This window comes from Mustela lutreola, chromosome 13 (assembly GCF_030435805.1).
Source record: "Mustela lutreola isolate mMusLut2 chromosome 13, mMusLut2.pri, whole genome shotgun sequence".
Classification (NCBI taxonomy): domain Eukaryota; kingdom Metazoa; phylum Chordata; class Mammalia; order Carnivora; family Mustelidae; genus Mustela; species Mustela lutreola.
Genome location: NC_081302.1, coordinates 53,297,647 through 53,317,419, shown reverse-complemented (window position 1 = coordinate 53,317,419; position 19,773 = coordinate 53,297,647). Strand labels below are relative to the sequence as shown.

Here is a 19,773-nt window from a genome sequence, read left to right as displayed (position 1 = left end):
TCCCAAGTGGGGGGCATAAACATTTATAGTTGTTAGATCTTCTTGTTGGATAGACATCTTTGTTGATACAGTGCCTTCCTTCAACTTTTGTTACAGTCTTTGGTTTAAACTTTAGTTTGTACTCTGGCTTCCTTTTGATGTCCATTAACATGGTAGATAGTTCTCTATCCCCTCACTTTCAATGTGCGGGTGTCTTTAGATCTAAAATGAGTTTCTTCTCCCTCTCACTCATTCTCTCTCTCAAATAAGTAAATAAAATCATTTAAAAAGGGGGGGGGGGGCACCTGGATGGCTCAGTTGGTTAAGCATCTGCCTTCAGTTCAGGTCATTATCCCAGGGTCTTAGGATCACGTCCACACCAGGCTCAGCCGGGGAGTCTGCTTCTCCCTCTGCCCCTCCTCCCTGCTTGTGGTCTCTCACTCACTAACTGTCTCTCTTTTTTAAATAGATAAATAAAATCTTTTTAAAAATATATAAATAAATTAAACGATTCTCTTACAGGTAGCATATGGATGGGTCTTATTTTTTTATTCATATCTATTACTCCTGTTAAATAAATAAATCTTTTTTTATAAAAAGGTAGATCCTGTTTTCCCTAAAGCTGAAGCTTTGCAGCACTATGTGATGAGTAGACTTGGTGCCTGTAAGGGGTCCATGTTGGTCTTCTGGAGTGGGACCTGCTGTGCTGATTCTCAGTCCAACTTGCCCTAGTGGAGATGCACTGGCAGGGCCGTGAGGCGGTGGGGGAGCGTGGTGTAAGCTGCTTTAGTCGCCACTGGGTGGCACTGTGTTGCTCACTGAAGTGAGTCAGCGCTAATGGGCAGGAGAGAAAATCACTGTGCCAGGCTCTCTCTCCTGGAGCAGGGAGTTCGCACCAGCACTCTTGAGGAAGTGCTCATGAGCACATGATGAGCAAACCATCACCCCTCTTGTGTCCCCCGCTTCTGTCAGATCCCTGCCTTCACCCTATTTGTGTCTAAGCTGTCTGCATACTGGGCAGCACAGTACTCCTGTGTTTTATCTCAGGCACACGGCTCTGTTTCAGAACTCCAAATTTTAGGGATCCACATGGCACAGACCCACGCTGATCCTCTTGGGGAAGGTCTCACCTCGCTGGCTGGTGCTGGTTTGTCCCAGAAAAGTAGTCACACACCGCACGGTGGTTTATGGTAAAGTGCAGCTAAAAGCCAGCACCAAGGCTTGTTGCCCTCAGCCGGTGTCTCTGTTTCTATTAGGGAACATGGACACACATCGCTGACAGTACTTCTTCTGTCTCCAGAAAGGCTCTGCCACCATTCCCAGATGCAATCCAAAAAGAGGAGTTCTTTCTACCCACGTGACCCAGCGGATGCTCAGACCACTCTGCCCACTCCCAGGTCTCCACCCTCCTTTCCTACCAGAGCAGCACTAAACCCCCCCAGGCACAGCCCCATCCATGGCACAGTCTTCTAAAACTTCAGACTTGGTGCTCTGCTGATTATAAAAACTAGCAATAGTCATCCCCTCTCCTTTTCCCAATCACTGATTTTGGGCAATAGTATTTTTTGTGCAGTCCCCTGCCTGCTGCTTCTCTCACTCTCTCTTCTCACTCCTCTCCCCATGATCAGGACTCCCCCCTCCCCTCTGTAGCACCCCCAGCTTTTCTCTCTCCCAAATCAACTCTCCACAGCCCTTACCTTCTGTGAAGTGGCTGTTTTTCTACCTGTAGATGTGCATTTTGTGCTCTCAGTCCTCAGATCAATTTCTTGGGCACTCAGAATGATCGGATATTTTTCTAGCCGTGTTCGAGGGATGAGGCAAGCTCAGGGTCCCCCAATCCTCCACCATTTTAACTCCTAAATATATGCATTTATAAATATCTATACACACACACACCCCATATCTTCTTTATCCATTCATCTAGTTTTTAAAAGATTTTATTTATTTGAGATAGAACAGAGAGAGAGTGAGAGAAAGTGAGGCAGGCTCCCCTCTGTGTGGGGCACCCTGTGCGCCTGGGATCATGCCCTGAGCCATTTCACCGACTGAGCCACCACGCGCCCCTATCCATTCATCTGTTGACAGACGCTTGGGTTTTAGAAAGTCATCTTTAAAACATCAGCTCTGTGCGAATTTGTGGTTAAGGAACAAAGCTGAGTTCTCCTTGACTAAAACAGAGAATGGAGCAGCTCTGTGTGGGGGTGAGACTCTGTGTTGGGCTGTCTGTCCGAATGAGCTGAGAGGGAGAGGCAGAGCTGTGGAAATGAAAGTATGTGTAACCATCTGTAGATGCAGCTGCTTCCTGTCTTCTCATCTGAAATATCTCCTTCAGATCTCAGAATCAAAATAGCCATCTACTGCTTTTATCAGCATGGCTCAGGTATAGTTTCTAAAGTATGCTAAGTCTGAGTTGTTTTTAATCCTTTGTGATCTTTTCCTGATTAGCCTTTCCCCCTTTAAAATGTTCCTGAGGCTTATCTTTTTTTCCCCAGTTTTATTGAGATATCATTGACATCTCAGTTCTGTCTTAATCTGGCTTCTGGAAGCTTCAGTTTACCTCTGATCCTTGTTCTTTTTCAGGGCTTGTAGTAGAATGCCAACAAGAACGATCACAGATTAAAAATAAAGAAATAGCTTTGCGTGTGTTGAGAGCTAGACTCTACCAGCAGATTATTGAGAAAGACAAATGTCAGCAACAAAGTACTAGAAAACTGCAGGTAAGGCTTACACAGTGTGGTACCTCTGTGGGACACCTGGTTGGTTCAGTGAGAAGAGCATGTGACTCTTGATTCCAGGATTGGGAATTCGAGTCCCATGTTGGGTGTAGAGATTTCTTAAAATAAAAATAATAATACCTCTGCACAAAAGCCATCATTTTCTGTAGAAAATGTAGCATTTGTTCTTGATCAAATGGGACTATCTTATAGCATAGAGAAACACACTTATTTGTAAATAACCAGTAATTTCATGCAGGTAGACTGATTATAGCTAAATTTGGATGTGCCAGTTTGCAAATGAATCAATGAGATATGCATAAACTCAGGATTATCTCCCAGCTTTTCCCTTCAATGTTTATCATGCCTGTTTTGAGAGGAGGTTAGGTTAAAAGATAAAATAATTCCCTGGAAATTAAGGGACTTTGAGATTTTTTTATTTAAAAACCTATACTCTTTTATTAAAACCCTATGGGATCAAAAGTAAGTGGCACTGTAAAAAACTGGTAATCATGATCGTTACTGATAGGATGTGGGGACAGGAGTAGAAGAGAGATTTATGTCCGCTATATACTTTTATACTTTCTGAATTTTGTACTTCATAAATGTGTAGTATTATTTATTCAAATATGTAGGTACATGTTAAGCAAAATGAATAAATGTCACTGTTTTAAGTAAACAGATTATAGGATTTTAAATCCTAAAAAATGTAAAGTTGGTCTTTGAGAAAGGTTGGAAGAGAAAGTGGAATAACTGCTTTTGTGTTGTTCGCTGGTGGGTATGCTACACAAAATTTGCAAGACTTTGTGGCCTTTCAGGACAATGAATTATATAAACTTAACCATTAATTATTCTTTTAGGCAAGATGTCCTGCTCTCACACTTTTGCCCTTCAGGCTCTCCTTACCCACTTTCTAACTTCCAAGTAGCAAAAGTGATGGGATTAATGGACTATTAATCCTTTTGTAATCCTAGATTGTTGTCCTGCATCAGTATATACATTTGCAGAGAGGAATGCCCATTAACAAACCATTGCTTCTTAGCACATAAGTGGTAACATAAACACTAAGAATTCCCCATCAGTGACATTTGAATTAATAAAAGACATTGGGATTCACTTGCTATTTGGCATTTTAGTACCAGATGTTTCACACAGTAATTTTAAAAATAAGTAATTCAGGATTGGCCTGGTGTAAGTTGTGTGTGTTTCTGTGTCCTCTTCAGAAATTTCTGGTTTCAAGCACCAGAAAAGACCTCCATGTCTCCCAATTATCTTATCCATCTGTGTGAAACTTTTTAGTAGGTATTCCTAATGCTTAGAGAAGTTTTTGCTTCAACTAATATATATAGTAGCTTTTATAAGGAAGGCATTATGTCAGGTTCTCAACCCTGGTTCCATTTATCTCCTGAAGAGCTTTGATATCCCCTAGGCCCCAGTGCCCAAGAGTCTGACATAATTGATTTGGGTGGGAGCCTGGGCATTAATACGGTACTTTGGGGTAGTAGTTTCTATACCTGGCTGGTTGCAGAATGGATGGCCTGAAGAATGTTCTAAAAATCCATAATCCCTGCTTTGTTATATCTGAGATTAGACTTTAAAGTCTTTAATTTTAAAAAATTCTCCTGATGGTCAGCCATATTTAATTTAGTGTCATATCATTTGCCTGAGGAGCAAAGAAAGTTAAGTTACACAAATGTCTTTTTTTAGTCTTAAAAAGTGAAAGTGAGGGACGCCTCACTGTTGGTTAAGCATCTGCCTTTGGCTTAGGTCAGGATCCTAGGGTACCGGGATAGAGTCCCACATCAGGCTCCTTGCTCAGTGGGGAGCCTGCTTTTCTCCCTCTCCTGTTCCCCTTGCTTGTGTGCATGCTCTCTCTCTCTCTCTCTCTGACAAATTAATAAATCTTTTTTTTTCTTTTATGTGAAAGTGAGTGAGAGAAGGTGTGCTGGGGATGTAGTAGAGATGAGATTGAAATACAAATAACCATAGCCTAAGGCAGACTGTAGTGTGCTCTGAAGAAAATCAAGTGTAAGGGGTTTCAAAGGAGCACATTAATCTATCTCGGGTGTTGCTAGCTGGAAAGGGGGATGATAGAGTGTGTGGGAAGGACATCCCTTGAGATGATATTTTAGCTGAGTAAACAGGCATGCCCATAATTTTGATATGGTATAGTAAGTGGCATGATAGTGGTTCACATAATTTTCAGAAATAATGTTGGGAAAAGTTGGCTACATTGTGAAGTGCCTTGAATGCTGAGTTGAATTGTCTCTGCTTAGTAGACAGGAAGAAATGAAAGAAGAAAACTAATCAGAAAGCTGTTTTAGGCAGACTAAGCAGGGCAGTACTTGTAAGCAGAGACTTAGAAGATTCATCAGGTGATTTTTACAGGAAGGAAGGTGAAAAATCATGAGTCCTTGAATGATAGAAATGAAAAGGGCAGATTATAACAGGAGACTCTTAAAATCAGCGGGAATGGGCAGGTAGAGAATATGATGAATTGAAAATGGTTTCTCCCCCAAGCGTCTGTGTCAAAGCTTGGCATGTAGTAAGTGCCTGTGAAATGTTACGTAAGTTGAGGGATGTCAGAGTTTCCCACTGGGAACCAAGGACATGTGGTGGTGCCATTTATAGAAGCCAGGAGGAAGAACTGATTGGGGTGCAAAGATAATTTCGTTTTAAATATTTGGAGTTTAAAGTACTGAAGAAATACTCATTCTTATTCCATAACCTTACAAAGCTGTAGTCTTTAAGTTCTACCCATTCTTGTTCCTTGTCACTTTGTATAGATGACCTAAAAAAACAAACTGGGTGGCTCAGTCAGTTAAGGGTCTGCCTTCGACTCAGGTCGAAGGGTCCTGGGATCGAGCCCTGCATCAGCTCCCTGCTTAGCAAGATGTCTGTTTCTCCTTCTGTCTCTCTCCCCACCCAGGGCACTCTCACTGTCTCTAATAAAAAATAAAATCTTAAAAAAAAACTGAAGCTGTTATAATAGAAAAGGCATTTATAAGTATGTTTCCCATTGTAATAAAGGCAATTATAAAGTTAAAACATGAATTACTTTTTTGTTGTGGCACAGGTGGGAACAAGAGCCCAGTCAGAGAGAATTCGGACATATAATTTCACCCAGGATAGAGTAACTGACCACAGAATAGCATACGAAGTTCGTGATATTAAGGTAATACAACTTAATATGTTTTATGTACCTTTGCTTTTCAAAGAATGTGTACTCATATTCTAGAGAGTTCTATCTAAAATATTATCAAGTAACTTAAAATCATGAAGCCAGTTTAAGGTTGTATCCCCAAGTAGGCAAACATTCATATTAGTTTCTTGGTCAGAAATGGGGTCTTAGTGTCAGTTTGAAACAGGTCTCTTTGAACTCCAGATTCTTTGCTGTGCAATCACAGTGTATTAAGGTATATTCAGTATGCATATATTCATTGTATCAGATTCCTATTGCTGTGTTACAAATTACCACAAAGTTTTTGGCTTAAAGTAATATTTCTTATCTTATGGTTAGCAGGCAGAGCAGAGTTCTCTGCCCTCGGGCCCTAAAGACCACTAGCAGGTTGCTTGCTAAGTGGCCCCTCTGTACGCTTTCTCCCACTTTGAACCTCTTGCAGGAATGGCATAAGCCTTTTTAAGGGCTCACTTGTTTAGGTCAGGCCCACGCTGGTAATATGTTGAATGACTCAACATCAACTGATTAATATCCCTTGAGTGATATTCCATCATATTCACAGCTTCTGCTTCCATGTAAGGGAGGGAATTCTGCAAGGTGTGTACACCAGGGGGCATCTTAGAGTTCTGCCTAGCACGATGAATTGTTCATGAGTTTCAGGAGTTATGATTATGCTGTTGGGGAAAGACCCTGTTAACATGGTTTGAACATTAACCTAACTAAATCCCATTTAGCCAGACCATTGGCATTAATACATTAATGATGAAGTACAGGAAAATTCCCCTTTTGTTTCCCCTGAAGGGGAAAATGAACTGGTTCTCATAAAGGACTATGTACAAAAGGCAAGAGGTAGAAGGTTCTGATATTTTTTTTTCCTTGATGTCATGTGATACCTAGGGCTTCTTTCAGTTGATTCTGTCCCATTCTATACTCAAAAGTAAAGTCCTAATTTTATAAGAGCAATGTCTGTGTTTTTAAAATGTTTAGAAATTTCTGTGTATCTTACACCACTTCCTCTGTCTTTTTAGCAATTTAAGACTGTCTCAAATAGGAAAATAATAGCCTTGTCAAAAAGGAGAAAATATTTGTTAACTTCCCTTTCCTCAGGAAACACACAGTAATAACCAAACATGTTTGGCCATATTGTTCAGATTACACCATATTCTTTCAGTTGTTTTTTCTGGTAGTGGTGATGGTTTTCCCTGAGACGACTGCATTCTTATGACCGGTAATATTTTTTAGACTAGCCCTTAGGTCCTGAGTTAATATTCAGTCTTGAAACAGTGGCAGGTTAAGTGGCTTTTCTAGTTATAAAATATCTGACTTTGGCGTGCATGCTAACATATTATTACTAACTAAACTAACATGCCAGATTTAGAAATAATTAGGGAAATTATATTTGTGTGCTCTCATAATGACTAAGCAGCCCATTGAAAGGGGGAAAAAATCCCCTATTAGTGAAATGGAAAAGTTTGGTAATGTCATAAAAAAAAATGTAGTAAAACATTAAAATCTGTATGAAGGACAATAAAGAGACTCGTTGGAGTGAATAACTTTGGAACAGAATAGTTATAGATGAGGCAGGAAAAGGGATAAGGGCCTTAACCCCAGAGGCAACAGCCACAGGTCAGAGTGGAAGGAGTGGACAGGGAAGAAAGTGGATGTCTGTGGGACTCCGCTCAGCTCAGCTGAGGTCTTAGAGCCTGAGGTCTCCCTACTCCATTTACATAGTTCGTGATGAAGCTGCTCTGCTCTTACAGGATCATGATCCTGACTCAAGACAATAATTGGTTTGTTTGGGGAGGAAATCTGAAAGAGCCCCCACCAATGAGTTAGTTCCTTCCGAGCATTTTTAAACCGGAGACAAAGAGAGCCATTCTCGGCTGAAACTGAAATATGTAAAACGGATAAGAGGTTAGAAGCCACATTTCCAAGCCATGAGGAGAAGGCAGTGTTCAGGGGGAGATGAAGCTGATATTGAAAGGATCAAAAATAGAACTGAATGGAAAGAATCTTGTTGATATCAGTCCTCACATTCATTTATTCCTGTGGCCAGCTTCATTCCCAGGGCGGTGGCAGTAGCCTTTCCATTTCTATCCTTGGGTTCTATGAGATCACCTCATATTCTTAGTGTGGGTTCTGTTGTAGGTAATTTTATTTTTATTTTTACTCATCTAGATCGTAAGTGCAGACTACCCTGTAATCTGTTGTTTTATGTTTTTAGTCTGTTTTTTAAGTCTTTGTGCAGATTCCATAACATCAGCCTATCTGCCCTCTATCCCTCCCTGAACTGAAAATCTCCCCTTGCCCTTTATGCTTGCACATTGTCTCTGTGCCTTACTTCGTCCTCATTCTTTTGACTGAAATGCTCTGCTTATCTCTATTTGGAGAAAAAAAAACCTATTCTGTTTTTAAGATCTAATGCAAACTTGTTCTTCCTTCCTAAACTCTTTCCTGATGCTACCTTCTTAAAATTAACCTTGCAGCCCTCACTTGCTTCTTTTTTTTTTTTAAGATTTTGTAATTTATTTGACAGAGAGGTCACAAGTAGGCAGAGAGGCAGGCAGAGAGAGAGGGGGGGAAACAGGTTCCCCGCTGAGCAGAGAGCCGGATGCAGGCCTCCATCCCAGGACCCTGAAATCCTGACCCGAGCTGAAGGCAGAGGCTTAACCCACTGAGCCACCCAGGCTTCCACTTGCTTCTTTTTTAATTTCTTGTGCTGGTTGTGGTGCCTAGCTCTGTCACTAGAAAATGAGCTTCCCCAAGTCCTTCATCTTTGGTCTTTGTATCTCTGGCACTCTGATTATTCCAATCAAACTCTAAATGTGGTTTGATTGTCAGTTAAGAGTGATAATCCTTTTAACATAATTTCCAAATGATGAAATCACCTTGGCAACACCATGATAATTTGAGCTCTGGGCATACTGATTTTATAAGCAGTTCCCCATATTATGCTCAAAATGGTATAAATTTTAATTTTAAAACTTCATCATAGGGCTTTTGCTTTACTTTTAAAGTTTAGTTGAGGTTTTAATATATGCTGGTGTTTTGTAGGATACAAAGATAGTAAGGCATCTTTTCCCCTACAGTTGAACTTGAAAGCTGAATGTATATTCTTAACCTAAAATTCAACTGTAAGAGGGCGCCTCAGTGGCTCAGCCCATTAAGTGTCTACCTTCTGCTCCGGTCATGGTGCCAAGGTTTTGGAATTGAGCCCCGAGTCAAGCTTTTTGCTCAGTGGGAGTGTGCTTCTCCTTCTCCCTCTGCTGCTCCCCCTGCTTCTGTGCTCTGTTTCTTTCTCTCTCTGGCAAATGAATAAATAAAATCTTTCAAAAAATAAAATAAAATTCAACCTTAAGACCGTTCAAGAAAGACCATATATATGTTTAGTTCACACGAGGGCACCTGGGTGTTGCAGTCGGTTGTGCTCCTGGCTCTTGGTTTCCGTTTGGATTGGGATCCTAGGGTCCTGGGATGGAGCCTTGCATCAGGCTCCACACTGAGTACAGAGTCTGCTCAAGACTCTTTCTCCCTCTCACTCTGCCCCTCCTCCTTGCTTTCTCTCTAAAATAAAATCTTTAAAAAAAAAAAAAAAAAAAGTTCATGCCTATATCAAAATTTTAAATGTTCTGTGTTCCAGATGCTGACATGGAAATATTTCCATTAAGCCAATGTCTAGATTTTGAACATTTCTAAAATATGAGACTGTGCTAATTCACTGTTCCCAACAACTGTTACTCAGAACTTCCATGACACAGGAAAGGTACTCAATGTTATTTTAGTGACTTGCAGAGAAGAACTGTAGGGAAGACTAAGGGGAAGTCTAACAACACTTTTCACCCAGTGGACTTATTTGGGGTAAACATAAGAGCTTTTATTTTTCTGAACTTTCTATTTAGAAAATTTCAAGTATATATGTCTAAAGACTGGTTCAGTATACACCCTATGCGTAGATGCAGCCGCTGTGAACATTTGCCTTCTCTTCCTCTTCTATCTCCTGTGCTGTTGGTGAACCATTTGGGAGCAAGGTATACACTCAAAATGCTTGTCCCCTAAATATTTTGGCATGTGTCTTCTTTTGGTCACACAGGGCTTCTAGATTTTAAAACTGCCATATTTCCAATTTAAGAAGAAACACAACTAGTATAACCCACTTAGAGATTAAATAAAATCTAAATTTGAAGGTTGAGATGAGAAGTGTAACAGGAATGGTCCCAGGAATGGTGAGCAGAGATTAGCAGGGCTCAGGTGTGCGGGTTCAAGTGGCAGCAAGGTGCCTGGGGCTTTGAGTGAGGCATTGCAGGTTTTTTGCCCTTGGGAAATAATGTTTGAATGACAAGGGTGAAATTTTCAGGACAAAAGTGAAAAAGCCTTATCTTTTCTAGGGAACAAAAGGAGAAGGGATTCAGCAAACATATCATCCCAAAGATGGTTTGAGATCCTAGAACCCTGTTGTCAGGAACATCAAGCAAAGGAATTTTAAAGAGAGATTCAGATCTTTGTTTTGTTGTCTCCAGAGTTGTTGAAAAAATCCAACTCCCAGAAGATTGATTTTTAAACAAAATGATAATGTAAACAAAGAAAGAGTAGAATTCTATTTACTCTTTTGGATTCACTTTTTATGAGAAGCCAGTATAACTGGGGATCCTCCCAAGTTAGCAAAGTTGCCCATTATGTTACAGAGCCATTTTAGTAATCCGTTGTTGCTATTAAATAGTGACTGTAGGCGCGCCTAGGTGGCTCAGTGGGTTAAGCCTCTGCCTTCGGCTCAGGTCATGATCTCATGGTCCTGGGATCGAGCCCCACATCAGGAACTCTGCTCGGCGGGGAGCCTGCTTCCCCCTTTCTCTCCCTGCCTGCCTCTGCCTACTTGTGAGCTCTCTGTCAGATAAATAAATAAAATCCTAAAAAAAAAGTGACTGCAAAGAAACAAAAGTAAATACACATTTAATTCTTTGTTTTGTTTCTCCTTTATTTTCTAGTAATCAGGTTTTTATAATAACTCTTTTACCAGGAATTTTTATGTGGGGAGAAGTGTCTGGATCAGCTAATTCAGAGACTCCTTCATTCAGCAGATGAAGAAGCCATTATTGAATTTTTGGACAAAAACCTTAAATCAAAATAAGTGCAGATTTATTATTTATTATTATATAAAGGAAATGGACCTATATCAAGAAGCAGCTGTTTATAAAGTACAGCTAAAATTACAAGGACGTACAAATATATTTTTTAATGAGTAAGTCACATTTCTTGACTGAAGAGCTTATGAAGTACCGTCCAACTCCTCAAGCAGAAAACAAGGATGCACTGTTTAAAAGAGAAAGGAAATTTTGAAAATTGATTATAAATTGATTGTAAACCGTATTTCAAGAAAAGTATTGTAAATCATATTAAAATTAGGTTTTTAACTACTTCTTTTAAACAAACAAATACAAAAATTGTGAAGAATGGGATTCAATAACAGCATCTCCAGGATATAAATTGTAGAGCTCTCGGAGAGTGGAACTAATTCTGTACTGTATAAACTACAAGCCAATATTTAAAGTGAACTCACCGCTTGGCTTTTCTTTCTCGTTTTTCTTTGGCTTAACTTCAGAGCATCTACAGATGGAGTATAACGTGAGTAATTCCCTGTGCCTCGTTCTGTGCAGTGATGTCCATAGAGCCCAGTCCTGACCTCACAGAGCTTCCAGTTGAGTGACAGAGCCAAAATAGAAGCCACCAACTTTAATACCAAGTGATGTGATGTATTTAGTACTTGTTCTCTGGAAGTTTCTTGAGTCAAAAAGAAAGAGGTTATTTTTCTGGACATTCTTCAGAAGAAAATTATGTGCCCCGGAAAGATTAGCTAAAATAGAGTTCTAAGGCCAGTGGAATTAGGAGATAAACATTGAAGTCATATTTTTTCCCCCCAATTCTTTACTTTGAGAGTTTTCAAGCACCCAGAAGAAGTTTTTAAAATAATTTTTAAGAAACAGTGCAATGAACTGCTGGGTATTTACCCAGAGGATACAAAAATACAGATTCAAAAGGGTACATGCCCTCCAGTGTTTATAGTAACATTATCAACAATAGCCAAACTATGGAAAGAGTTCAAAGAATTGATAAAGAAGATGCGGTAATACTTACGATGGAATATCACTCAGCCATCAGCAAGGATGAAATCCTGCCATTTGCAGGGGCGTGGATGGAGCTAGAGTGTGTTATGCTAAGCGAAGTAAATCAGAGAAAGACAAATACCATGTGATCTCACTCACATGTGGGATTTAAGAAACAAAACAGACGAACATATGGGAGCAGGGGATAAGGAGTGAGAAGAGAGAGGGAAACAAACCATAAGCGTCTCCTAACAAAAGAAAACCTTCTGAGGGTTGATGGAGGGAGGTGGGTGAAGGATGCGCATTAAGGAAGGCACTTCTGATGTGCACTGGGTGCTGAATGTAAGTGATGAATCACTGAATTCTTTTCCCGGAACCAGTATCACATGGTGTGTTAACTAACTAGAATTTAAATAAAAATTTGAAAAGGCAAAAGCAAAAAAAAGGAAATAGAGCCCCCCCCCCAAAAAAAGAAGGAAGGAAATTGTTCAATGAACAGTATACATTCTAGAGTTCTACTATAACCATTTTGCTATAATTGTTTTTTGCTCTCTATGTACACACACACATACCTGTGGTGGTTATTGGACCATGTAAAAGTTAGTTGCAGACCTTGTAACACCACACCAAAATATTTCAGCATGTCCTAAGAATAAGGACATTGTCCTACGAAATAATAACTTTCATTATTATACTTAATTGTATAATAATAAATAATAATTATATAATATGATCTATCACATATTAAAATTTCTTCAGTTATCCCCAAAATGTCTTTTTAGCGTTTTTGCTTGTTAGTTTTGTACAATCCAGGATCTAGCCAAGAGTCACAGATTGTATCTGGTTGTATGTCTTCAGTGTTTGGATTAAACCCTCAACCTTTTTTCCACATGATGTTGACATTTTGAAGAGTCCCACAAAGTTGTTTTATAGAATGACCCACATTCAGTTTGTCTGACTGCTTCCTCAAGGTATTTATTCATCCATTCAACGTACTGAAAAGTAAAACTAAACCTAAAAATTAATTTCAGTTAACACATTTGTCAAGACTACTTCCTGGATAATGTGAAACTCACAGTGTATCGGATCAGGACGTTCCGCTCTCAGTAATGCTGAGTTTGGAAGCCGTCAAATCACTCCATTAAAATGGCACATGTTCTTTATAATAATTAGTAGGTAATCTGTGGGGTAACACTTTGGCATTATATCAACATGTGATTCCTAGTGGAGAAGCCGGGCAGCTTCTCAGATGACCGCAGTGATCTCATTCTTGGCATTCATGCACCTGTGTTAGCTGCTCCCCTTGAACAGGAGCTGGATTAGTGGACTGTCTTCTAATAGAATGTGATAGAAGGGGTAGGACTCTCACTTCCAATATCAGGTTATGAAAAGACTTGCCTCTGGCTCTGCCTCTCTTTCTGGCCACTCACACTGTTGCTGGGTAGACTGGGGAGACCCCCCAGGCCCTGAGACGTCCATCCAGCCTGTCTCCGAATTGTCAGAGGAGGCTCTTGGTCTCATCCCAAGAGAGAATTCAAAGACAGACCAGACACAACAGTTGAGCAGTGCAAGTAAGAAAGTTTATTAAAGTGAGAGTACACTCTCAAGATGTGAGAACAGGTGAGCTCAGAGGAAGCTGGTGGAATATTTGTTACTTGGGGAGGGGATTTAGGTGGTGGGGAGCAGGTTTTCATGCCTTTCTCCCTTACTTGGTCAGGGTTTCTGGCCTTTGTCTTGGGCCTGTCTGGTTTGATCCAGCTTCTTGTGGCTTTGTTTTGGAATGCTACCAGGTTTCTGATTTTTCCCCCCGCATCCCCTCCACCCCCACCAAGGCTAGCCTTGCCTCCCACTTTGCTGTCCTGCAGGCATCTTGTTAAAACTTAACTTCCTACTCTAACAACACTGGTGGAAGCTAGATGATGTGAGCAGCTCTGTGGAACAGCCCACATTGTGTGACTAAACTGGAACCCTTGTTCTGACGGTTCTCAAGGAACTAAGATCAGTCAACTAGCACAGGTGTGAGCTTGGAAGCAGATCATTCAACCCTAGTGGTGGCTTGACACGATGGCGGTTCTGGTCAACAGCTTAACTGTAATTGCACGAGAGAGCCCTTGAGCCAGAGGCGCATCACTAGCTGCTCTGGATACCTGACTCTAAGAAATTGAGTAAATTAATTATTTTTGCTGCAAATTTGAGGGTAATTTGTTACACCAAATTGTAATGAATGTACCCAGTGACCTTTCATCTCATTGATTTAACATCAATTAATGATTCTTGCTTTGCCCAAATCAGCTTGAGTTTAAAAAATGGCGATGTTCTTGTTCTTTCTACGTTAATAGGTGACATTATTTAAAGAAAGCTTTCCTTTGTTTTTCCTCTCACTTTCTCTAAGTGGAGAGATAATTTAATCCTATTTGGATCAATATCATTATTATTTCCCCAGGGGTAAGCATTGCCCTCTAAAGTAATCGATGTCTCTGGAGAATCTGATTTAATTTGAAAGAACATTCAATTAAATAGGGAGTTTTAGGGTAAACATTAGAAACTGATTTTTATTGTCAGGTGGTTTACGTCACAGAAACATCCTGGGGCACCTGGCTGGCTTAGTCAGAAGAACATGAGACTCTTGATCTAGGGGTCATGAGTTTCAGCCTCACATTGGGCATAGAGATGACTTTAAAAAAAAAAAAAAAAACTTTAAAAAAATTATAAAAGAAACATTTATCCAAGGAAATGTAAATTAAAACATTGCATGAATCAAGGCAAAATGAAGATAGTCTAATTTGCTATATGATGTCAAATGTGAAATCACATGTCATTTAAAAAATTTTCAGAAAAAAATCACTAAATACTATAAGCCTCAAAGCATGATGTCTGCAAAAAAAAAAAATCATTAATTTAAGGAAGTGAAAAATTCTAAGAGGGAAGCAAGAGAAAGAGGCATTAATTTGTTCTATTCATTCGATAATTGGTATTAATATTCTATACATGGCAAGGAAGGACTCTAAGAAGGCATGAAGACAAAAGGAAAAGTGCTTCCTCAACCAAAGGGAGGCTCCGCCTTTCCAGAAGGAAGTTCAGACCTTCGTATCACCACCAAGGTCTTTGTCCTTCCCTCATTCTCTAGCTCTGGCTTTTCCTTAAAGCACACACTTTTATGGAGGGGAAAAAAATTTCAAAACAAAAGTTGGAACTTATGAACCCAGAAAAATCTTGGGTGGTGTTTTTGCTCAAACCTCTGTCTATATACATGTCACTTGGGGGATCTTACCATAATGCAGATTTTAATTCAGAAGATCTGGGGCCTGTTGTTCTGTATTTCCACAATTCATTTCATTTCCACAAGCTCCCAGGTGATGGTGGTTACTTCTGACTCACAAACAACACTTAGAGTAGCAAAGATCTAGGATACCTATTATTCAATTGTTATACATATTATTTTTGTGCAATGAGTTTCAGTTAACCTTGTAATCCTACTTGATTCAGGTAGACCAATTTATCTTCCAAACTAGGAAGATAAAGTTGACATTTTTAAATATTTTTATAATTTTTTAAAGATTTTATTTATTTATTTGACAGAGATCACCAGTAGGCAGAGGATGGGGGTGGGGGGGCAGGGGAGGGCGGTGCAGAGCAGGCTCCCTGCCAAGCAGAGAGCCGGATGCTGGGCTCAATCCCAGGATCCTGGGATCATGACCTGAGCTGAAGGCAGAGGCTTTAACCACTGAGCCACCCAGGCGCCCCTAAAGTTGACATCTTTTAACTGTTAGTAGAAAAATGTTAGGAATCAACTTATAAGCCAGTGATAAATCCGGGTTCTTGTAAAAAATTTGAAAAGCCAAAGTTCATTGCCTCATATGCATAGCACCTTTAGAATATCAAAGAATAACAAACTTTATTTAGAAAACAAACTTAGAGGGACGCCTGGGTGGCTCAGTTGGTTAAGCAGCTGCCTTTGGCTCAGGTCGTGATCCTGGAGTCCTGGGATCGAGTCCCACATTGGGCTCCTTGCTTGGCAGGGAGCCTGCTTCTCCCTCTGCCTCTGCCTGCCACTCTGTCTGCCTGTGCTCACTCTCTCTGACAAATAAATAAATAAAGTCTTAAAAAAAGAAAAAAGAAAAAACAAACTTAGAGATATTTCTAATTAAGATTTAGTCAAGGGATTAAGATCAACAAACTACTACAGTCAAAAAACTAAAAGAAACTATCTTTAAAATTATCTGACTTTTGTGTCAGGGGTCAATAGTGATTAGGAGGCTGTTGAGGGGACTGCTTCTCAGATTCTGGTAGTGTCTTATTTCTTAACCTGAGTGATATTACACAGGTGTATTCATTTTGTGATCATTCATTACATTTACGGGGTGCCTGGGCAACTCAGTCAGCTGGGTGTCTTGCTTTCAGCTCAAATAAGTAAATCTTTTTTAAAAAATTCATTGCAGGGAGCCTGGGTGGCTCAGTGGGTTAAGGTCAGGTCATGATCTCAGGGTCCTGGGATCGAGTCCCACATCGGGCTCTCTGCTCAGCAGGGAGCCTGCTTCCTCCTCTCTCTCTCTCTCTCTGCGCCTGCCTCTCTGCCTACTTGTGATCTCTCTCTGTCAAATAAATAAATAAAATCTTTAAAAAAAAAATTCATTGCATTTACAATTTTTATTTGTTCCTCTTTTCTGTATGTGTGCTGTACGTCAAGTTGTTTCCTACTAAATAATGTGGAACACAAGTCATGTCCAAGGCTGCTCACTTACTAAGCCCTCTCTAATTGAACAAGAGTGGACCCATCAAAAGCTCTTCTAGTAGCCAATGATTAATGGCAGTGCAAGTTATTTTGGGTATGGAAATAAAAGAGTGAACAGTTTGTATACTCTATTTAAAAATGAGAGTGAAAAACAATACAGATGGGGCCCAGGATGACAAACTAGTGACCCCTGAGTGCACACAGGACCTGAATTAGAGGTTGTGGAGAGAAAGGGACCGAATGCTCACGAAGCAGGAGGTGGCACAGTGGAGACTTAACTTATAAATAGCATGAAGCCTAAATTCTGGGGAGCTGAGTGAGTGCTGTGTTTGCATGGGCTTCTTTTTTTGAAACCAAGTGAGTAAAAGTTGCCATAAAGAACAAACAAATGAAATATTATATACATTACAGTGGTTGGGACGAAGGGGTTCCCGAAAGCCGAGTACTCAAGATGCATGGAAACCAGTCTGCAGAAACAGAACTTCAGGAATCAGTAACACACACACACACTCACACACACACACACAAGGTCAATCAGGAGTGACATTCAGAGGGGAAGATTAGAGGGGCTGCCCCAGGAAGGAGGATGTCTGATCTATAAGAATGTTGAAGTCACCCCGAAATGGAATTGGTGGCCGTACCAGTGAGATGCCTCAGCCTCCTCAGAAGAAAAGGGCCAGAGTAGATCTGCTGTTGGAAACACTGATGAACAGAGTTGAAGTTAAAATATTTCTGAAGAACTAAAACCATGGATTGTTGGGGCACCTGGGTGGCACCGTAGGTTAAACATCTGCCTCCTGCTCAAGTCATGATCTCTGGGCCCTGGGATCAAGCCCCACATCGGGCTCCATGCTCAACAGCAAGTCTGTTTCTCCCTCTCCTCCTCTGATCTCTCTCGTTCTCACTCTCTCAAATAAATAAATAAAAATCTTAAAAATAAAAAAAATAAAAATAAATCCATGGATTATTAATGACTGAGGCATAATTACCAGGCAAAAACAGTTCTATATTACTGTGAAGAAGAATATGGATTCCATTGTAAAGGATTATGCAAATTCTAAGAAATCTTGAGGAAACACAGAAAATAAGGATTATGCTGTTAATGAAGTTCTGGCAGGAATTTTAAAAACCAGAATATAATGTTGGGAGCTCAGCTACTTGGCTACAAATTTGAAAGACCCCAGTATGTCAGTTCCTTAAAGATTGCCCTGAGTCACCTCACCTTTATCCCACGTACATGGAGTGCCACATCGGCTGAACTGGAGCAGTGTTGACTTATTCGCCTCAAGATAAAAAGATTCTTACTGAATGACGGAAGGATCTTCACAATTTCCTGGCAAAGAATTCTGCAACTTTATTTAGTGCCACCAATTATGAAGTGGCTTCTCCTCAGAGAGGGTATAATTTATAGTAAATTAAATGCAACTGCATACCCCGTGTAACCACCAGCCCAAGCAAAAAGAGGACATTTGCATCACGCCTGAAATTTCCCTTGCGTTCCTTTCCAGTTGACCCAGCAATCTGCCAAAATCCTTCCTCCAACAGTGGCAGCCTCTAATAAGATTTTTTTCTTCCGACATGATTTATATTCACCATAACTTATTTTCACTATTTCGGAACTTCACATACACTGTGTACTCCTGTATATCTGGCTTCTTTAGAGCAATATAAAAGTTTTGAAACCTCACATTATGGCATATATCAAAGGAGGTATCTTTTTATTTCCAAGTAGTATTACACTGTATGAATATACCATAATTTTTTTCATTCTCCTATTGATGCCCACGGGGATCATTTCCAGTTTTTGACTGTTACAGATAAAGATACTATGAACATTCTTACATAAGTCTTTTGTAGACATATGTTTTAATTTCCCTTGGGCAGGGGTGCCTGGGTGGCTCAGTCATTAAGCATCTGCCTTTGGCTCAGGTCATGATCCCAGGGGGTCCTGGGCTCAAGCCCTGCACCGCTCCCTGCTCTGCGGGAAGCCTGCTTCTCCCTCTCTCACTCCCCATGCTTGTGTTGCCTCTCTCGTTGTCTCTCTCTCTGTCAAAAAAATGGATAAAATCTTAAGAAAAAAAAATTTCCCTTGGGCAAATAAATGCTTAGGAGAAATTACTACTTAACATCCAAAGAAACTACCAGTTCTCTAAAATGAGTATACCAAATTATATTCCTATTATTAGTATGTGAAGGTTCCAAAGGCTACCTATCATCACCAACATTTAGCACTTTTGAACTTTTTAAATTTAGCCATTCTCATGGGTATGTAGGGTTTTCTCATGAATTTAATTTGCATTCATTTGAGGATGAATGACATGGAGCAGCTTCCTCATGTTTTTATTGACTATGGGGTTTATGTATCACAAACTTTTTAAAGTTTTATTTAAGTAATCTCCACACTGACTGTGGCACTTGAACTCACAACTCCCAAGATTAAGAGTCACATGCCCTGCTGACTAAGCCAGCAAGGCACCCTTACAAATAAAAATCTTATATATATATGTGTGTATATGTATATGTATATGTGTGTGTGTGTATATATACACACACACATATGTATATATATATATATATATATATATATATATATATCAGACTATGGCTTGTCTTTTTAATTTTTTCACTGCCTTCTGATAGGCAAAAGCTTGTAATTTTGTTGAAGTTCATCTTACCTTTTTTTTTTTTATGATTAGTGTTTTTGTGTATGTGTCCTAAAATGTCTGCCTACTTCAGAATCAGAAACAGCCTTCTATATTTTCTTTTAGAGGTGTCAGAGTTTTCATGTCTCTGTTTAATATTAAGATCCATTTAAAATTTTCTGTGTGTGGTATAAGCTCAGGGCCAAAGTTCTTATTTTTATTTATTTATTTTTTTTACATTGTGAACTGATTGTTCAACATTATTTGTTGAACAGACTTTACTCTTCCCATTGAATTGCAGTGATGCCAATGCTGGGTTTCTAAAATGTTAAATTCAATTCCTCAGTTGCACTAGCCCCATCTGAAGTACTAAAAAGCTGCCTGTGGCGTCCAGCTACCTTATCAGTCAGTGAAGGTATTAAACGTT

At 39.8% G+C, this 19,773-nt stretch overlaps 1 protein-coding gene and 1 pseudogene across 5 annotated transcripts in view; both read left to right on the top strand.

Annotated features, from left to right (window-relative positions):
* MTRF1 (mitochondrial translation release factor 1) overlaps window positions 1–12,743 on the top strand; it is a 50,349-nt gene extending 37,606 nt beyond the window's left edge. For 4 of the 5 annotated variants that reach the window (XM_059143967.1, XM_059143970.1, XM_059143969.1 and 1 more), the window contains exons 8-10: window positions 2,560–2,696; window positions 5,770–5,868; window positions 10,889–12,743. In XM_059143967.1, coding sequence (XP_058999950.1) covers window positions 2,560–2,696; window positions 5,770–5,868; window positions 10,889–10,999 — 347 coding nt within the window. In that variant the 3' untranslated portion in view covers window positions 11,000–12,743. Of the gene's footprint in view, window positions 1–2,559; window positions 2,697–5,769; window positions 5,869–9,773; window positions 9,903–10,888 lie in introns of all 5 variants that reach the window. The other variant, XR_009346879.1, reaches the window with a different exon arrangement.
* A 149-nt stretch (window positions 12,744–12,892) lies between these two features.
* LOC131813578 (mortality factor 4-like protein 1) lies at window positions 12,893–19,149 on the top strand (annotated as a pseudogene).
* The last annotated feature ends 624 nt before the right edge of the window (window positions 19,150–19,773 follow it).